This window comes from Mycteria americana, chromosome 13 (genome assembly GCF_035582795.1).
Source record: "Mycteria americana isolate JAX WOST 10 ecotype Jacksonville Zoo and Gardens chromosome 13, USCA_MyAme_1.0, whole genome shotgun sequence".
In the NCBI taxonomy this organism is placed as follows: domain Eukaryota; kingdom Metazoa; phylum Chordata; class Aves; order Ciconiiformes; family Ciconiidae; genus Mycteria; species Mycteria americana.
Genome location: NC_134377.1, coordinates 10,507,127 through 10,527,854, shown reverse-complemented (window position 1 = coordinate 10,527,854; position 20,728 = coordinate 10,507,127). Strand labels below are relative to the sequence as shown.

At 54.3% G+C, this 20,728-nt stretch overlaps 2 protein-coding genes across 2 annotated transcripts in view; one reads left to right on the top strand and one right to left on the bottom strand.

The window, feature by feature from the left end:
* The first annotated feature begins 4,700 nt into the window (after nucleotides 1–4,700).
* CUX2 (cut like homeobox 2) overlaps nucleotides 4,701–20,728 on the top strand; it is a 67,477-nt gene continuing 51,449 nt past the window's right edge. Inside the window, exon 1 of the mRNA XM_075516298.1 lies at nucleotides 4,701–4,778. Within this exon, the coding sequence (XP_075372413.1) occupies nucleotides 4,716–4,778 (63 nt within the window). The 5' untranslated portion in view covers nucleotides 4,701–4,715. The remainder of the gene's footprint in view (nucleotides 4,779–20,728) is intronic.
* Nucleotides 18,951–20,728, bottom strand: part of PHETA1 (PH domain containing endocytic trafficking adaptor 1) — a 59,620-nt gene continuing 57,842 nt past the window's right edge. The window contains exon 3 of the transcript XR_012777754.1: nucleotides 18,951–18,963. The gene's annotated coding sequence lies outside the window, so the exon portion shown is untranslated. The remainder of the gene's footprint in view (nucleotides 18,964–20,728) is intronic.

Below are 20,728 nucleotides of genomic sequence, written 5' to 3'. Positions count from 1 at the left end.
GCCGCGGCATTGACAGGGGAAAGCCATAAATAGCAGCATTATCCGCCGTGCGCACGCCGAATGGCGCCATAGTTGAGATAATTTGGGCGAAGCAATAAAAGAGGAAAATTAATTAAAGAGCATGTGCTAATTGTAGGGGGAATGTGCCTGGAAATAAGTAGCCTTGGCAGAAATGCGGCCAGTGGAGCGGCCCGGGCACCCTCCCCGCGCATCCTGGGGCACCCGGGGGGCACCGAGAGCCGAGGCCGGGCACAGCTTAGTGCATGCCCTGCGGGAGCCGCGGCGGGCACCGAGGGGAGATGGAGGGGTGCTGTGCCCCCCGCCGTGTCTCAACCTGCGCTCCTGTGCCCCCCATGTACCCCCATGTCCCTTAGTGTCCCCCTCGGGGTGTTCCCCCGCCGTGCCCAGTCGTGCCGCCCCCAGCCCCCCCCCCCCCCGGTGCCCCCCGTGTCCCGCCGTGAGCCCCCGCCCCGGCCCGGCGGGACGCGCTGCAGCTGCCGCGGCGGCCGCCAGGTGGCGCCGTTGTAGCGGGAGCGGTGCGGGCGCTGCCCGGTCCCCGGCGGGGCGGGGGGAGGGGCGGGGGGAGAGGAGTAGGGAGAGGGCAGGGAGAGGAGTAGGGAGAGGGGAGGGGGGAGAGGGGCAGGGAGAGGGGCGGAGGGAGAGGGGCTGGCAGAGGGGTAGGGAGAGGGGAGGACAGAGAGAGGAGGAGGGAGAGGGGCGGGGGGAGAGGGCAGGGAGAGGAGTAGGGAGAAGGGCGGAGGGAGAGGGCAGGGGGAGGGCAGGGAGAGAGGGACTGGGGAGGGAGAGGGCAGGGAGAGGGGCAGGAGGGAAAGAAGTAGAGGGGAGAAGGGCAGTGGAGAGAGGGGCAGGGGGGAGAGGGGCAGGCGGGAAAAGGGCCGGAGGGAGGGGGCAGGCTGCGGGGAGAGGGGAGATGTCCATGAAGGTGCATCCCCTGCGGTAATGGGCTTCCACGCTATCAAACACTTTAAATCGTTTGTGAGAATATGGGAAAGAGACCGGAACGCCCCGTACCCCACTGCGGGGGTGGCTCCTGCCTCCTCCCTGGGCTTGCGGGGGCCAGGCAGGGCCAGCATCGCTGGGGCGGCCCTGGCCTCTGCCGCTGGAAGAGGCAGAGACCCCGCAGCGGGGGGCACGGGGGAGGCGGCGGGACCCCTGCCAGGGTTTCCCGGACCCCAGGACCCAGCTCCGCTCGGTGACAGCTGACAGGGGCTGTGCTGCCTTCCCCTGCACAGGAGGGGGACAGAGCTCCGGGAGCGGCTCTCTGGGTCTCCACGAGGGTCTTTCTGCTCTGTGCCCAGGGCTGACGCTGGGCCCGAGCTCCTGGCCAGCCCCAAGGCCTGACTCGTCCCTGCTCGCCCTGATGGCACTGCTGTCCCTCGGTGTGGCTCCTGGCATCCCCCTGCCCGTCCTCGGGACAAGGCGGCCAACGAGCTCACCATCACCGCTGGCGGGTGGCTCTCGCTGCCAACATCGCCCCTCGGCCGCCTAATGGGGCCGGATCACCGCACAAAGGACTTATCATGTGGATCACAAACGGCAGGAAGGCGAGAATAAATTAACGCCTGAAATGGGAGTGTGCTGAAATCTAACTATTTTTTTTTCTTAAGTACATAGAAAAGCCCCTTCCATATTTTAATTAAAAGCCTTTCAGACGAGGAGGCAAGGGGCTGCCATTTACAACGGGCTATTGTCAGGCACACAAAGCAAACTGTTCTGGAGACAAACTGATTTATTAACCTGCGCCTCGCGGCGCTCCCCGGGGCGGGGGAGCCCTGGGCGGTGGGGAGGTGGCAGGGCCGGGCTCCCCTCGCTCTCCCCAGGGTGCCCCGGGGCCAGTGCCCGAGGGGACACAGAGGGAGCGGGGATGGAGCGTGCCGCCCTGCAGCTCTGCATCCCTCCGTGCGGCACGGGGCGCAGCCCCTCTCCTCTTCCTTACGGCTCCCATTGATTTATTAATGATTTGGCCAAACAGAAACATTCCTCCAAAGCCCACAATTTAATTTGCTCACCAAAGATGCCAAGTTAGTTTTATTTCTGATTTATGAGCAGGCTCTTCTGTTCCCTCGGCGGCAGAGCAGGGCAGTGATTTATGGGCATGAGATCAGCTTTGTGGGCACGGGGAGAAGGTCCCTTTGCTGGGACCCATCTCTGATGGTGTCCAACAGCAGATGCTTGGAGCATCTTGGTTGTGAACAGATTGAGCCATCCCCACCGCTGGCATGAAGAGGACACCTTGGTATAGAACAACAGAAACCAACTCTCACCCCAGCAAAGACCATCCATCCCACCTGGATTTATTGACCCATCCTGTAAACAAACCTCCCCCTGTGCACAGCCCTGAGAGAGGGATGGAAATTAATTCCCCGGGGGGATCCCCCCCTTGCACAGCCTGTGCTCTCACCCCTGGCTAATTACAGCCTCATTAAGCCAAAGGAGAAACACCTGCCTGGCACCACCAGCAGACCCAATCTCACTACAAATCTCGGTGCCTCCCAGTGGTTTGGGCTCTCTGATTTTTGTGGCTGTGGGGTTCAGAGAGGATCTATTTATAGCACTTGGGTTCCCCTGCTTGAGCAGGGGTGGTGTGGAGGCACCTGATGGTTGGGGTCTCAGAGCATCCATGGAGTTTGCTGTTGATGCCAATGGGGCTGAGATTTTGGGTTGGCATTTGCAATTGCATCTGGGGTTCACCGGTTCCAGGCAGATGCTTTTGTTGCAGCACCATGAGGAGGATTTGCTGTGGGAGCCCCCTTCTCCAGCCAGCTCTGGAGGTGGGAGACGCTGGAGCAGGGCTCGCAGGAGCATCCAGGCTCTCTCTAATGCACTGCCTTGGCTCCTGCAAATCCCTTCTTTGAACTTTGATTTTCTGTTCACTTGTTCTTCTGCCTGAGGCATTTTGCAATTGTGGGATTGTGAGCAGCTCTGAGTTTCTCTGAGTGGAAGAGATGAGAAGGATGAGATCATTTCTTAGCTGTTCATGCTACAGTGTGGTGCCAAGGTCACTTTGGGTGTCTGCCTTATCCTTTTGGACAGTTTTCCTCGCTCAGGTGAACTTCAGACAGCAAGAAGGGAAGGAACAGACCCGTCCCTGTGACAGTTGGAAGTGCCTGCAGAGCAGGGTGCAGTTTGAAGGATATTCCTTTTCTTTGGTGTCTTCTGAACTCAAATTGTTGCTTTTTAGTGGAATCTCAAGAGCCCTGCAAAAAGCAGGTAACAGCAGCAGGACAGTACCTGGGCTACCAGGTGAGGCCAAGCCCCAGGATGGCCGAGGGGCCGCTTCCTCCCCAGCCACGTGTGGAAGGAGGCTCCGGTGCTGCAAGATCTGCAGTGAGAGGAGAGCTTTGGGGCTGGGATGGTGAAGGACTACGAGTGACAGCTGCAGGAACACTTGTGCTGGGTTTGCTGGTGTCCATGCACGCAGGTAGCGGAGGCTGCTGGGACAGCTGACCATCTCCCTCCATCCGAGCACGGGGATCTCCACAGCAGCAGATGGTGACAGGTAAGACGGGGGGACCAGCGTGCTGGTGAACGAGGGGGGGCTGCTGCTGGTCATCCTTGTCCTCTTTGCAGTTTCACAGGCAAAGCAGTGCCCATGGCTTGTGAGCCTGGGGCAACACTTCAGTACCCCCTCTGTGGGGGGGTGGTGGTGGCGGTGGCCCCAGTTTGCCCCACGCTGGGTCTCCAGGAGGGGAGCTGGGATGTGGGTTTGTGTCACAGCCTGGCAGGAGCCCTGGGCTCTTCCATGCACAGAGACATGCACGCGTCTGCACGACAGCTTGGGGTGTTACCTGTTCCGTAGCAGGAATATTAAAATGCTGCACTTGCTTGGTCTGCAAATACCCACCTGCAAAATGTACCCAAAGGGGCAGCTCAGCCTTTCTGCACCCAAAAGTGAGTCCCGGCCAGCAGCGCTGGGGTCCCCGCAGTGCAAACACGGCACGGCTCTGCTGGGAGGTTATCGCTTTTCCCTGGGGAAAGGAAGTTAATGCTCGAAGCCCTTTGGGTGGTGGTGTGGTCAGCACGATAGGATATGGGGCAACCTGGGCTGGAAACCATAAAGCTCTGTATTTTTTTGGAAGGAAAGCAAAGGGGGTGTTTCTGGACAGGTTTTGCTACTGCCCAAGTGCTACTGGCTGTGCCCCGTTCTTCTGTTTTAGTTGTTTGAATTCTTCGGAGACCAACTGCACTAAGTCATTTAAAAATATAGTCCTAAACCAGTCTGAATTTGGGGATTTTTCTGGCCGTGGTGTGCTGCGAGCATGTTTGCTGTGGCAATTCCCACCAGGGTCAGAGGTGCTGGATGTGTCAGGTTAGGGGAAAAAACCAAACAAACAACCAAACCCTGAAAAAGTTTAACCGGCGGCTTCCAGGTGGCGATTTTCCACCTTCCCGGGGCGGCTGGATGTTCTAAAAACACCGATTTTTTGTAAAAAAATCAATCGCACCGCGGCTCAGCGCCCCTTCCCCGGTGGAGGCCTGCGAGGGGCTGCTCCGCAGGCGGCGCGGGGGGGTCCGACGACCCGCGTGGGGGCGATGCCCGCGGGTGGACCGGGGCGGGGGGGGGCCGCCCCTTCCCTCCCCGCGGAGCGCGGGCGGGGCGAGGCGGCGGCGGGGCCGCCCCCGGCGGTGGAGGCGGGCGGGCTCCTCCGCTCCCCTCCGCGCCGCTCCGCTCCGCGCCGCCGGTCTCCCCCAAGATGGCCGCCGACGTGGGATCGATGTTTCGATACCGGACGCGGTTTGATGTCCGCCGGCTCCAGGTTGGTGGCGGCGGCGGCCGCGGGGCTGGCGGCGGGCGGAGGAGGGGGGGGGATCCGGGCGGCCGCCCCCATCCCTCCCTCTCCCCCCTCGCTCGCTCCCTCCCTCCGCCCGCCCTTCCCCATCGATAGGTATCAGAAATTGATCCCCGCCGCCGCCGCTCTTTGTTCGGCGCCGCCCGGGAGCATGGAGCAGCGCTAGCGGCAATGGAGCCGCGCCGCCCCGGCCCCCGCCCCGCCGCCCCCGAGGTGACAGCGGGGCCGGGGGGCGGCTGCCGCTCCGCCCCGGCGGGAGGGGAGGGAGGAGAGGGAGGGAGGGCGGGAGGGAGGGAGGGAAGTTGCGCGGGATGAAGTTGCGGGGAGCGCGGCCCCCCGCGCCGCTCCGCCAAGTTTCTTGCGGTCCGCGTCCGCGGAGCCGCAGGTGCCCGCGGGCTGCAAAGTGTCCCCGGCGTGTGTCCCCCCGCCCCCGGTAGCGCGGGCGGCTTTAGCTGCGTCCCCTGCTCATCTTCGGAGCCGGGCGCTGGGAGGGCAGAGACTCTTTATTGAGATGATGGATGCGCGGTAGCCCGGGGGATGGCGGAGCGGGGCTGCCCGGAGCCCCGCCGCGCTCCCATTGTTATTCAGGGCCGGGGGTTTGCGGCGCCGGGGCTCGGTCAGCCCTGAATGTCGGGGAAGGCGATCGGCATCAGCCGGCTGGTGGCCCTGCGAGGCGGCTCGGGTGCGGGCTGGGTGCCGGCGTTTGGGACTTGTGATGGATGCGGCGGGAGAGAGATCCTTTGTGGCTCTGGGCAGGTCACGGATGCCGTACCCCGCCGTAGTGCCCTCGGTCTGTGAAATTAACGGTAAGTCCTTTGTTAACGTGTGCGAGGGAAGGCTCGTCAGGGGATGCGGACAGTTTGTGACCTTAAATAGGCACCTATGTAGCGGGGAGGCGGGTAATTAAAACAATAGCTCTCCCAACATAATGAGATGAAACCCAACCTGGATCTACTACAAAAGCCGAAACGCTCATTTACATGGATATTAAAGGGGTTTATCCCTCTAGGATATTACGGAGTTTAAAATGCAGCATGCTTCACAGGGGAGTAAACAAATTGAAATGCGATTTATGGGGCTTCGGTACTGTATCAACAGTTCCAGCATTTAATGCATTTTGGCTTTTAAGCAGATTACGTGCTACATCCGTGATACGCGACCCTAAAAGTAATGCAGGTACCACGGCCGGTCGGCTTGCCATGACTGCTCATTTATGGCATTGTGGTCGGAAAGGGATTACGGGTCTAAGCGCTTCGGATACAAAAGCATTCCTCAGTACATCACGCTAATGACTTTTCCTGGGTGCGCGCAGACCTTTATTTAAAGACAAATATTGGCAGCTACTTTTCCGTGGGTTTGTCGGGGGGGACTTTGCCGGAGGGAGAGGTGGGCTGCGGGGTGGGCAGCTCTCCTTCCCCGCCGTTCTGCTTGACCGGTGACTGTGGCTGGGTACGGAGCTGGAGAGGGAGCAGTGGGGATTGACTTCTGTCCAGGCAGCAGTTCTGCCGCCTCACCGGGATCACGGTGGGAAAGGTGACCTTGTGCCAGCTTGGCCTAATGCCCTCTATTAAAAAAGAAAAAAAAAAAACAAAACCAAACCCCCCCCCAAAAACCCCCCAAAAAAGGGAAGGGAAACAATCCATTTATTATTCTTCCAAGAGCTTTTTCTTTTTTTTTTTTTCTTTTCTTTTCTTCCTTTTTAATGCATGTGTCTGAGCAGCTCGGCTGGCCGGGAATGGCAGAGTTTGAGCAACCCTGATGAATGGTGGGCATATGTAAAACATGTAGATAATGTGCTACTCGGCAGCACTTTGATCGAAACGGCATTGAGCCTTTTTACAGCAAATAGTCTCAGAAATGAGAAGAGATAAAATTCTATCAAAGATAATACCAGACATATTTCACTGGGTTATGAGATTGTTTTATTGTGTACATTACTAATGCAGTATTTTTTTACAGCTTTCTTGTGTATAATAGTCATAGCGGGATTCATACCTTTATGGTTTTTTTGTGTTTTAATTTGCTCTCGGTTTATTATGTTCCAGTTAGCATTGTATGGATTACGCGCTCCGTGTGCCGGATGCCGTTTTAATCTAACCCGTTCTGTGTTAAAACGGCAAAAAAGGGAAGAGTTGTGAGCTGCTGATTTGGGATAATAAATACAACCGCGAGTGAGGGGAGAGAGACCGATTATAGCCATCTTTTATAAATGTCTTCACATCTCATTATGCAGATGAGCTCTGGCTATACGGCTCCAGCGTTTGGTTTGTCAAATAAAATGCTTCATTTTATTTCCTGTAATGCAAATGCTCTCTGCGTGCCGGAGCGGAGTTGGGCAGAAACTTCGGCGGCGGCTCTGCCGGATGGCGGTGTGCCGGGAGCCTTGGAGCGTGGTGTGGTTGATGGAATGTTTTTGCTGTTCAAAGTTTAGGGGAGAAAAAAAAAAAAAACAACTGTGGATGTGATTAAAATATTATAACCTTATGATATTCTGAAGTGCATAAATTTTACATATCAGCTACAGAGGGAGTTTAGACATCCATTAAATGATATGACAGCTTGACTTATCTAAATGTGCTATCATTTAACAATGTGTCAAAATTCTTCTTTATATAGACGACAGCAGTAAATAAGCTATCAGTCCTCTTGGCTGAAGCTTAATTCCTGGAGCTTGGACTAATAAACTTAACTGCACTCTTGTAGAGCAGCCCATGGGCAGGACAACCTCAGGGGGAGGCCAAGGTGCTTTTGGGGCTGCGAACAGGGGGAACTTCACCTCTGCAAATTCCCTGGGTCCCATGTGGTTTTGTAGGGCTCTTGGAGAGAGACAGCTGGGACCTTCCAGTTTTCTCCAGCACCCAACACTATCTGGTCCCAGCCCCGCTTTGCAGAGGTGGAGGGTGGGATGGTGCCCATGGCTGCCGTGCCCAAGGGGAAGAGGGGGGAGCCCGAGGGGGCTCTGGGTGCCCCCATCTCAGGGGATTTTGTCTCTCCAAGCTGCAATCTCAAGGCTTATGCAAGTGCAGCCCGTGCCCGGGGCTGGCTGAGGAGCATTGTGGGGTTGTGAACGTGGTTTGTGCTTTCCAGTGGCTCCAGCTGCTCCCCGTGCGTCGGGGCATGGGGGGAGCGTGGGCTGCAGAATCGTCCCGTTTAAACAATTAATATGAATTTAGGAGCAGTGGCACTAATGAAGCCTGGTTCTCTGCAGATGCCTGTCTCATGATTGGGTTATCTGTTGTCTGATAGTTGTGTGCTCCTCTTGAGAGGTTCCCAACGACCAGGGCGTTTGTGATGGTGCTCTTCACGTGGATTCTCCGCTGTCTCCTGTTGCAGCTGTGCTCTGTAGCCTGTCTCTTGGCAGGGACATTAGGGAAGCTTCTTTCCTTCACCCAGGAGTCCTCTTTCCTTAGATCTAGGGCTGTGGCAGCTAGAAATGCCTGTCCCTTCCATATGCCACCGAGGAGGTTCAGCTGGACTGACCTATGCAGCGTAGCTGATGCTCCAGCATGGCCCATCAAAACCTTGGCGACTGGGGGACTCGTGTGTCTCTGGATGTCACCATCACTGACCACTTTGTGGTGTCCCCTTCCTCCGCACCTCCACCGCAGCTCCCTCCTTGGGACAGGCTGAGGTGCAGCATCCATCCTGCATCCCACTGTCCTTCATTAGAAGCAAATACTTGATATTTCTAATATTTCCAATTATATATGTGAAGGGGAGAACAAGATGGGCCATGTTCCTGGTCCCACCTGCTGTTGGGTCTGTGTTGTGGATTGGCAGAAAGTCGGACCGTGAAGTTCCCGAAGTGAATTTTTTTTCTTTTCCTGTGGCTGAATAATTGAGACGCTGCCAGACAAGAAGAGCTGCAGAAAATGAGAGTTTATCTTTAGCTCCACAGCTCTCACTTTAGAAACTGGTGACCCCAATTCCAGCCCGAAGAGTGACTTCTTCCCTAATTAATAAATCCATTAATTAATTGTGTGCGTGCTGCAGCCCATTGGAGATGTACGCGCTGGCCTCCTGATCCAGTTTAGTGGATTGTCTCGGTGGCCTTGGAGGGGGCGGGGGGCGAAGGGATTGTGACCAAGAGGCAAATAGGGGACAGGGATGGAAATATAATTTGACTTTGTGGGACCGGAGGGAAGGGTATCAGCCCTGCCACCTCCCGGTGGGTTATCCCGCTTGGAGACGGGCATGGGGACAGCGAGCAGAGCGCTTGGGGTTGCTTGGAGAGGGGTTCATGGGGTGGAGGCAGCTGCCTGCTGCCCCCGGTTCAGGCCAGCCCGGGCGGTGGAGGAGCCTCTTGCGTCGATGCTCTGCGTGGCTTGACGGCGAGAGGGGAGCCATTTTGCTGGGGTCCGCGGGCTGTGTTGTCATCTCCCGCTGCCTCGCAGGCAGCGAGTTTGGCAGGGCTCAGCAGGGCTTTTGTGCTGCAGGTGGAGCTGAATGTTAAAACGTTTGGTGATCCGAATTATTATTTATGACCAGATTAAGCAAACAGTACACTCCCAGCTTGCAAGTCCTTTAGGAGGTACTTGCTTAACTAGATAACCTCAGCGGAGCATGCAGAACTCGCTATTCATCTCCCTCCATATGTTGGCACAGGAGCTGCTCCCTTCAGTTAATTTTTCTTGCTGTCTGCAGAGACTTCAAATAAAAATGCAAGCATAATTGTTGTGCACGCCAGTCCCATAGCTACTGTTTTCTCTGCTGAATGGAAAGTTAACTGTTGGCAAAAGAAGCACTGTCTTTAAATGCAGAAGGCTTTGCTTGCCTATGGGTTTGGGGGCTGCAGTGGCGCGTCTGCTCCCCGGTTTTCCCCTCCTATTTTTGCTGGTTGGAGAGAAGCCGTGTGTTTGGGTTCCTGGGGTGGCTGCGTGTCCCGTGGGATGGTGGTGGTGCTGCTCCCCTCCTCCCTTGGGCACCGGTGCAATCGCAGTGCTGTACATCCCTGGCTGTGGGAATTCCCACGTCTTGAATTTCAGGGAATTATCCCGGGAGCTGCCGACACAACATGGCAAATTGAAAATGCAGGGCCATTGTTTGCAGGGAGGGAGAGCGATGGCGAGCTGCAGCGTCCTGCTCCTCAACGGCCTGCCTTGAAATGAAATTAATTTAGGGTTCAAAAATGACGGTGTGTGCTCCCCCCTCTCCAGACCTCGAGACAGACACCGCACAGCAGCTCGCTTGCTGTATTGATGGTGTAGCAGATTCCCCCTCAGATTGGAAAAGGCACATGAGAGGCATCCATTCCCCCCAAAAAGGCTGCATGAAGTTTCTCAGAACATTTTGTACCATCCTGCTCCTATTACCGAAAGATGTAATTCCCCAACTTGGGAGATAATAAGCAGGTATTGACTTCTGCTGGGGTCATTATCAAGATTTATTCAGTCAATATGGCTTCTCGGGTCAATAAATCTTGAGGTTGATAAAGGAGGAATATATACTTGCAGACTTTATTAAAAAGTTTTCCCCTTTCGTAACACTTTCTTGTGTGTGTTGCATTAGGATCTATGACTGAGTTTCCTTTAATTACCTTTTTTTTTTTTTTTTGTGGTGCACGCTTTCCTGCAGCTTTCAGTGGTTCTTGCCAAGGCAGCAAAACCCAGGAAGGAGGATTCAGCCCCGCGCTGGGTCCAGCTCACTGGGGATGGCTGCCTTGCTAAGATCCCTCTCTCCCGGCTTGCCTTTGGGGACGGCATGGGGGGCTCGGCGGGGGGAGCAGGGTCTATAGGCACCTCGGCTCAGCAGGTGGGGCTGAGCGTGGGGTGTTGGGTTTTTCTGCTGGAGGGTTAAAACGCAGGATTCCTGTTCCCAGCCCACCGTAAAATAACGGGATCGTGTCCCCTTCCCCATCACAAGCTGAGAAGTCTCTGTGATTCGGGATGGAGTGAAACAGCTCTGGCACTGTGGTGGGCTCTGTCCCAGCACCTGCTTGCTTCCTTGGGCAATGGCATCGTGCCTCAGTTTCCCCACTCCTGGCGTGCAAGGGATGGAGTATTCTTGCCAACCAGCATCTTGGGGCAAATCGCCCCAAAAAGGGGCCTGGCAGCATCATGGTGGTTGTGCCCATGCCCTGGGTACGTGGCTGCACGCTCGTCCATTGTCTCCCGCAGAGAAGGGCCCTTGGAAGGGTTGCGTGCACCGTTTCGGTTGCCCGTGCACAGGGTCTCGGGGGGGTATCTTTGCAAAGAGGTCCAGGATGTATCAGCGCAATGAAGAACTAGCTCTCGAAGCCAGCAAGACGCCAGCCACGGGGGCTCATCAGTAAAATCTAACCAAAAGGCTTAGGTAGCCTGGAAAGCTGAAGTGCTCGTTATTTACTGCAGTGCTTGTTAATGAGCAGGGGCGCAGCAGCATCCGCCCCTTCCCAGGCCAGTGCTGCCGCATCCCGGCTTGGGCTTGGGGTGGTGGGAGAGCCCTGGACAAGGGGGGCAAGAGCTGCTCACCCCGGGTTCGCAGGCAGTAACCCTGTCGGAAGGGCAGCGTGCAATGACGGGCTGCTTCAACTTCATCTGTGTATTTAATATGATTTATTTTGGCCACGTCTGCTGAAGAGCTGCTTTGCAGTATCCCCGCCACTGGTGGTTTTTCTTAAGTTGAGCTTCGCGATTTCACGCAGCTGAACACGCCCATGACTCCTTCCAAAATGGTTTCAGTGCTTCTTTTTTTTTTTTTTTTTTATATGGCCTTGCTGTGTAATTATTTTTTTGACTACTTTGGTGTAGCACTTAATGATTTCCCCAAAGCTGCAACAGGACCCCAGAGTATTGATTTAGCTGCAATTTAAGCGACTTGCTGCTAACGCGTGGCCGTTTTAATATTAATTGCTTGGTGTGTGCGTGCTAGCTAGTTCTTCTGCAACACGGATTTCTAAAAAAGTAAATAACCAATTCGAACCCCATGTAAATATTCCTCTGGTGGGAGCTATGCCGTGCGTCAGCCGCTCTGAGCATGCTACTGTTGCCTTTGGTAACGCTCCTGCAGTTTTACACCAAAGTCAGGACCTCGGGCATCCTTTGTTTTCTTCCGTCGGGATAACATAATAAAGTATTACCTGGTGCTGGCAGCGGGTCTTGTAATGTGCGGTGTAAGCACAGCCGCTCATCGGCGCCGGAGCCGGTTTGTTATTGCTTAGCCTGGCTGCGGAGGACATTTATTCTTTATTAATCACGCCAACGGGGAGAGCTGCCTTCATCTGCGGCTCTCGGAGCGGTTTGCAAACATTGCTTCATCCCTGGGAGCTGGGTAATTATTACCCCTCTCGTCCCCCTGGTTTCTCAGTGGAGGGGGGAGCGGTGGGGTCTGGTGCAGCTGGGGAGCGGTGGGCTCTCCCCCTGCGGGGGCACAGGCTGGGGAGCCGCCTTGCTAAAATCCCCCCCCCGTGATGCCCGCGTGTGATGCAGCGGCGCGCGGTGGCTGGGAGGGGGTGATGGGGAGGATGGTGCCCTCCAGGAGGAAGGCTCCTGGGGACCCCCATGCTGCAGCTGCCCGTACGCCCCAGGACAGCAGCTCGCCACTCTCCCGGCGGGGCAGAGCATCGCGCTGGGTCCCATGAGGTCCCCTCAGCAGCACCTTTGGGCCCCCAATTCAGCACCCAAGTTGCCGGTGGAGGCTCCTCCATGGGGTTTCTCCCCTGCGAGCGTTTGCTGATGCCACGTTCGTTGCGCTGGAGCGGGATGGATGCCCTGGCCGCGCTGCTGCGGTTCCCATCCTCTTGTACCGGCGATGGCTTGCGCTCTGCTGATCCCAACCAGCTCCTAACTCCCCCCAGCCCTGGCAGAGCCAAGGGCCCTGGCAGAGCCAAGGGCTGGCTCGGGCTGGGGGGTGCCCGGGGCTGGTGGGACCCAGCCCGGAGCACGGCTCCCACACGTGTCCCGGCATCCAGGATGGCAGCGGCCATCGAGGGCCAGCAGCTTCGCCTGCTCCATTCTCTGCTCGGCGCACACCGCAGAGGTAGCGTCTCCTGCCACTGCACTTTTCTTTCAAATAAAAGCAGCTAATTAACATTATTCTTTAATTATTGCCTTTATCAACAAGGGGTCTGGTTTATACCAGCAGGATAGTCGCTTTCCCTTCCACTACCCAAGCGAATGCTTCAATTCCTGTTGCTTTTGAAATGAATTTGATGTCATCTGCCCATTGTCACTTAATGGGGACACTTGGGTAATGATTGCGCGCTCCAGCCCTGTTAGCAGCACTGCGAGCGTGTAATTTAGCCCCTTAGGCAACGGTACTTTTGAAATCTCTGGATAGTTTTGAACTCTCTGTTCTTAATTAAATATGCAATTTTTCACGGTAACCAGGTTAATTCTTTTGTGTTGTGTTGTAATACTGTTAGGAATTTTCATAGTTCTTATTAAACATTATTCAGGCATTGTGAATTCCATAATTAAAAAAAATGAAAAGAACAAAGCTTGATTCACTTCTTTCTTTTCCCTGGTTAATTTATCAAATGAATTTTGCAAATTTTTCTTTTTCTCCCCAGACGGCGTGCCAAGTGTTTTAAAGGGGAAGGATTTAATTGCTCTGTAGGGATTGGTTGGTTATGAAGGATTTGGCTGTTTGATTAGTAAACCCTATTGGGAATGGTTTAATGCTCCATGATCTTAAAAATTGTCTGATTGTTAGGCTCTCCAAGGATGTTTTCTCTTTTCCTTATGTATGGCAACAGCTTTGCACAAGTGTGATTATTAGATAGCGAGGAGGGAGCGGAGGGGTAGATGGCCGGTGCTGGGTGAGCCTACCTGCCCCGGCAGTGCCGAGGAAGCCACTGCGGCCCCTGGAGCGGCGATGACGATGATGATGATGGCGAGATAAACCAGCAGTTGTTTACGTGCATCCCTGCAGATCGTGGGAACGGATCCCTGGCTGTGCTGGGATGGGGCTGCTCCCGGGCCAGATCCTGTGCTCAGTTTCTCTTTCAAGACCTGTTCCTCAATATCTACCTTGTAATATAATGAAATTATACAGAATATCTGATTCACCTAGAGGCAAAACCCTGCTGCATTCTCCGTGTCTGAATCACTCTGGTATCCCACCGGGCGGCATCCCCGTAAGGATGCTAAAGTGCATGGGGAGGTCTTGCCGGGGGCATCCACGCAGCCCTGGAGCCGGGCGGGCAGGACCGCGCACGAGGAGGGGTGCGGGGCTGCAGCCTGCCGGGGGTTTAACCCAGGTACCCCATAGCGTGGGGGCTCGTAGAGCCCCGCAGTCTGGGAGTTATGTGGGCAATCAACCTGCCCCGACTGCGGAGCCTGGGGATGTCCAGCCAGAAGCCTTTAACCGGGGAGGCTTTAAAAAGGGGAAGAACAACACAAAAATGCTCTGCTTGTGTTTTTTGCTGGAGGGGATGGTACCCACTGCTCAGTTGCTGCTGCTTTTTTATTTCTCCCACCCCTGTGTCAGAGGGGGCTGTGCCCTGCCCTCACACCCCCAGCCCCGACGCCTTCAACTGAGATTTGGATCCAAAATAAATGGAGGTGATGTCTGCGTGCCGACGTCGGGGCCGCAGGGACGGGCTGCGACTCCAGCTGCTTCGGCGTGCCAGGGAGAGCACAGCTCTCCAAAATCCCTGCTGGGGGGGAGCCCGGGCTTCGCTTCCAGGGCAGCTGGGGAGCGTCCCTGCGGGCGCTGCCACTGCCAACGGCTCTATGGGTTGTTTTTAAAGCACTGTTGGACTTAATATAGGAAAAAAGACAGTCAATATCTAGTGTTTCTAGCTGTACCTTGCCAGTTAGGATCCTCGGGTCCCCCTGAGGTTGTGGGGTGAAGGATGGTGATGGGCTCACTATTAAATAAGTGAAAACCCTCTGGCGTGGTGCTGGCACCCAGTGGGTTTTTCAGGGGGCAGGAGGGGCTTCGCCTCCCACCCGAGGCATGGAGCATCCCTGGTGGGTGCTGCTTGCTGGGAGATGGCAGCCCAGCCAGGATTGGTAATGGCCGGTCTGAGGGGGCTCCCCAGGGGTTATTTGGGCTTTAAGGAGAGGTCGGAGAGTCATTAAACTTGTAAATATATTACGATTTAAGAGAAGAGGTGTTGTTATCTTCAGGCTTGGTTTATGCGGTGCCAGTTTTTCCCTATTCTGGTTCAAGCCTCTTAGGCCATGTGGACCAACCAGCGGGGAGGTGCGCTCTGCAGCTGGGGCAGCACCCAAGCAGCGTGGGCTAGAAAATAAAATGTTCAACAGTGTTGGGAAAGGGGGTCTTTGCCCTGAAAAGCATCAAAGCCCGCACTTAAAACTGCTACTTCCCCTCCGCCCCCAGAACTTGCAGAAAGATGTTGATTTGAGGTTTGGGGAGCCAAGCGATGCTGCTTTCGAGGGATCCCGGCTCGCTCCGAGTGCTGGCAGCGGTGCAGGGTCGGAGCTGCGGCGAGGCTGGGGCTTGTCTGTGCCCTGGGTGCTTTTGGGCGAACGGGGTTTTTTGGGGGAGGTGCGCGTCAGCGGTACGCAGGCGCCTGGGCTTAGCGCTGGGACCCTGGCAGAGCCGAGCCTGCTCCGTGCCAGCCGAGTGTCACCTCGGCACAGTGTGACCGCGGAGAAATGTCACCAGCCCATAAGGCACCATCCAAGAGAACCTGCAGGGTAATACCCAGCAGTGGCATCAACCCATTGCGATGTCTCCATCGTCGTGTTGAGCAGTGCGGGCGAGGAATGCAAGCGGGGCTTAAAAATAGTGATTAAAATTAAAAAAAAAAATCCCAATTGCTCCCCCAGTTTCCCTGTTCCTCCATGGCTGATCTGGCAATGCTGGGCTACGGCTAAAGCAGGGATGCAAACCTTTTGCTCAATGAATTTTGCTCAACAGCGGTGACCTGGGGCTTGAGCAGAGACCGGCCGTGCCCGCAGGGCTGCCTGGGCTCCGCTGCACCGCCGGCGTGGGGCTGCTCCCTACGGTGCTGTGCTGAATCCAGAAAGTCATTTAAAAAACAAAACAACAAAAAAAAAAAACCCAAAAAAGGACTAGACATTCGCAAGGCGAAGCCGAGCAGACGCCGGTAATGTATTCCCAGGCATGACACAGAGTGGCAGCGTGTCGTGAACCGCGTCCCCGGGGACCCCCGGGTCTGTGATATTGGCTTTAACCCCCACCGGCTCCGGTCGGGGCGTAAATTCATCAGGCTTACGGGTATTGCTCTTGGACTACTGAATAATTTACAGTTGCAGAGCCCAGCCAGGTTCAGGTCATTGGGGTTCATGGGTTAATAACAGGTTTGGTTTTTGTTGTCAGCAGCTGCCTTGATAACATATGAAAGAATCCTATTCTGTTGATTAGATTTTGAAATGGATCAATTTTTAATCAGCAGAACATCTGACTCACTCAATAAGAGTAGCGTGGTGGAGACAGGACGAGGGTCTCGTTATTTACAGGATTGTTTGTTTGTACTAATACGCAAATCCTCGCCGGGGCTGGAGCCTGCCCCCCGCCTTCCCTCGCCCCGGCTCCCCCAAAATAAATCATCGGGATTATCTGCAGCCTCGCACCAGGTATTTGATTCATCTACTGATTCGGTAGGAAATCCATGATGCTGTTTAAGAGCTCCGAGGGCGTGCTGAAGCTTTGATTTAGGTATCTGTTGTTATCGATGGAAAAACATTTACTTACCAATGACCAAATCTTACGTATAAAAGCACCTTGGGGGTGCTCGGCTCGCCCTTCCTGAGCATCCCTGTGGGGAGTTCCCCTCCCCGAGGGCCACCAAGCAGCACCTTCGAGATGAGCTTGGGGGTGCTGGGAGAGCAGGGGACAAACCCCAGTGGGATGCAGAAAGGTCCTGGCCAAATTCCTGGCTGCGAGCAAAGTTTCGGAGCGATTAACTTTGGTTTCGTCATTAGTACTAAAAGAACTGGATTCCCGTTGAAAGTTAAATACTGTGTGGGGACCTGGGCAGATACTTTTTTCTTTTTTTAAATTTTTTTTTTATTACTTGGGGCACAAAAAGCATCCCAAACTTGACATATTGCGGTGCATCTTGATAACCGCATGCATTTCTTTTTGTAAAGACATGCATAAAATATATTTTTTTTTCCAAAGTGGAATTTACTGGGTCAAAATTTTGACTTGAAGCAAGTGTTAACAACCGCGATAACAGGACTCCCTGCAAATTAAACTCCCTTTTTTAATAACAGAAGGGGTAAAAGTCTTGCAAATATAACTTTGGGAAGAGTGTCACTAGAGTACAGATGATTCTGCGGTTGCTGGATGAGCGCTCGTGGCTGGCTGGGGACGGTCTGTTGCTGGCAGATATTGATATAGATAAGAACTCGGTCGTGATGGTAATTTGCATGGTTTTTGCCCTGGGTGCTTTGGGATTTTACTTTTAAAACTTGTGTCTTCTGGCAGTCTCCTTAACCTAAATAAATATTTTCCCTCTTGCCATGGATCAATTAAGATCACGGCTGTGTGAGGGCTTGCTCCTGGCAGGCTTTTTTCTCCATTTTTTTTCTTGAAAGAGTTACCTCTTATTTAAAATTGGGTGTATTTATGAATTTATATATATAGGTTTTCATGTTGATTTGATGAGGTAGTGATTTAAGCACCAGGAAAAGTGTGCTGAAGGGCCGGCGGTGGGGATGCCGGCGGTGGGGATGTTGGTGATGGGATGTGGGCGTGGGGATGAGCTCCCTGGTCCCGCTGGGTGCCGTAGCCTATTCCAGCCCCGCGCGGGCACCCACGTCCCCCGTGTTTGCTGATCTTTGGCCACAAGCAGCCACGCTCCGAGGTCTCCTTCGGGGCTTCGCAGTGCTCGGTGTTATTACAGTACCATAAGCCCAAGGGCTCATTTCTATAACCTGGAAATAACATTGCAGGTAATAGGTGTTTGCTAATAGCTACAGCAATAGCTTATGGGCTCTTGTGCCTGTCAGCGGCCATGGGTGATATATCAGTTTCTGCTAAAAACATTAGCAACATCAGAAGGTTAAATATGCATATTATATCATCCCTGGCGGTTTTATTTTCAGGAGAGCAGTGGGTGTCACGAGTTCACGACTTCAAAATTAAGTTTATTTTAGTGATGGAAAATGTGCTTCTCTGTTGAGCATCTGCTGGTTATTTTCTGAGATGAGTTGAAAGAAAAACATTTTTGCAAAGAATAGTAGGGCAGCTGACCTGGTTTTTATTTAATAACGGGTCCTTAGAAAGCATTGATGGACACGATCAGTCTTTAGCGTCTGGTGTTGGGCAATGGGGAGCTGCCCAGTTTTTGTGCTTGAGAAAGGCAGCAGCTCCTCTGGTAACTTATTAACTCTCAAAATTGCCCTTGCGTTTAGCAACTGAGTAAATGAATCGCTGATGGCTCCCTCTGTTTTAGTGTCATTGCTCTGGACAGGATTGACCCAAAACCGCGCCGGGGCCGGTTCTGCCGCCCCTGCCGGGTGCAGCGCCGTGGGAGCCGGGTCCTGCGCGCGGTGGGAATAAGCTGCACCGGCAGGGCTGGAAACGGTGCTTTGCCGCTTCATTTGCCATTTAAGAGCATGTGAGGGGGTTGCTGCCTTTGCAGCTCAGGGTTCATTTGGGGTCTATGAATTTGTAGTCACAACAGTCCCAAGGCTGGCGGGTACAACCCCGTGTGGTGCTCGAAAGCTGCGCTGATTTGATCTGGAGTTACCGAGACCAGCACGTAGTTCTGTCCTCCTTCCTCCTGGATTTTTAAGCCATTTAGCTAGGTATGAAGCTCCAACAATTTTGGACACCACGGGGTGTTTGGGTTTGTTAGCTCTTGCTATGGGGGACACGCAGATTGCCTTTTGGCAGCAGGCCTCCTTACCCATCCCTTGCTTTCTTATTGAAGAACCCCCCCCTTCCTACCAGGATACGTGACCTGAGCCTGGAAGGGTTTCTGTGTTTCGGTCTTTTTTTAGGCTAATAATTAAATGATAACGGAGCCCAGCATCTCTTTATTTAAAGAGCAGATGGAGCATCCTGACTCTTAGCAGGGTCCTGGCTCCGACAGCGCCGAGCCCTGCAGCTCGGGGTTTGGATGTGCCCCCCAAGGGCCGTGTTATTGGGCAGCCCCGCAGGCAGCAGCCCCGTGGGACGCTGCTCGGCGGCGGTGCTGGCTCTGCCGCTCAAAACGGCAAGGGCGTCGTCAGGTAGAGGTGAGCCGAGACACTTTTCCTGCCCTCCCTTCCCATCCCGCGGCTGAATCCTGGCGAGCTGCTTCAAAAAGCACTTTTGGGCCCCGATGGGTTGTAACTTCTTCCCGTGGTCTGAGTCGGCAAAATCTGGCACGCCGCAGGTGCCGTGAGCTCAGCTGGGTGCCGGATGGCTCTCCCTCCATCCCGCCTCTGCGAGCAGCTTGCGAGCGATCCGAGGAGCTGCGGCTTTTACGGTTATAACCGGCGTGGGGTTTTTTGGTGACAAATACTTTATAATGGATAATCCCAGTCTGCTACTTTAAAAAGCTATAAAAGAAAATAGCGCAAGCGCTGGCTGCTGAGCTTGCCCGAAGCTGGTTGCTCCCTCCTTCCCATTGCTGATGCGGAGCCGCAGCGATGCGTTCGGGGCTGCAGACGCTGTCGCAGAGGGTCCGGATCAATCACCAGCAAAATCCCTGTCTTTCCTCATTTTGTCTCTAACCGGCATCACCATCTAGCAACTGTGGTGTTTACCTCCCACACTGATTTCTCATTGAAATGCCCTATTTTTATTTTTTTCTTAAGCAGCTACAATTGATAATTTAGCTCTGGATAAAGCAACCTTAGAGCTTTTTATTTCTCAGAGGCCAAACATTGATGTTGTGTGAAATGGGAGCTTTGAGGAGGCTTTGTATGGAACTTAGCTTCCTGAAAAATTTATTTACTGCGACTGTGATCTGCAGGAGCGAATTGATGTTTATCTATAGTAGTTCTTGCCAGAAAAAAAAATGCATAACTGCACTTTCTTGGGAAGCCTTGAAAGGCCTTTTAAATAAGTGTCTAATAGTAGGCTCTCAATAGCAAACAGCCAGCTTGATAGCGGTATACAGTATATTATTAACTATAAGCAGGCTTAATCTTTTTCTCATGTTTTAGAGAATGCTTTATAACCTTGTGGCCAAAGAATTCATGATCGCCAGGTATTTGAAGCTAAGCAAAATTATACCGGCTGTTACTGCTGGGGGATCGATACTGCCGGGAAGCACGCGGGGCCGCGAGCTCCTGCTTGCAGCCAGCGAGCTCCTGCTCGCAGCCTGTGTCCTGGCGTCCACTGCTGCCAGGCGGCCCTGGCTGTGAAGCTTGGATTTAGGTGAGGTGTGATCCCTGGAGAGGGGTGCTCGGGGGGGACTTATTTATTTATTCTCTTTTGCAATTGCCACGTGGGAGCCGGGGGTCTCGGCATCGTGCTGGAGTCGTGTGCGGGTCCCAGCTTGGCGATGCAACGGCGTCAGAGGGCAGGATTTGGCCCCGGTGGGACGGAGTCGGCTCACCCGCATCTTTCCTCTCCTGGACGTGGCAAAAAAGTAGCAGAAGTTTTCTGTCTGGCAGCATTTGCCCCAAGACGAGGGCGCTGAAGTCCCTGGTGAGCCTCCGACTGCCACCTTCGCTTGCGGTCAGGGGCCTTTGCTTTCGCCCGGCTGATCTCGGCCGTGTGCTTTAGTGCCCTCATTTGCAGTTGTGTTTTTCTGCTTTTCCTGCCCGTGCTGTATTGGATCCTGGGAGCTCTGGCCAGGAGTCAGGGAATCGATAGATGGTTAAGGTGATAAGTGGCTTTGCTAAAAACCAATTTTGCAAGAGGAGTTTGCAAAGAGGTTAGCGGAGGGGATCTGCATCCGTGCCCCAAATGGCTCACTCCGGCCAGGAGCTCGCCTCTGACCTGAATTAACCTGGGAAGCATCCTCGGTGCGGGTCGCGGCCGCTCTTCTCCCTCTTCTGTAAATCTATGTGAATCCTATGGGAGGGTGAGCCCAAGGAATAAGTCTCCTTCCTCCAGAG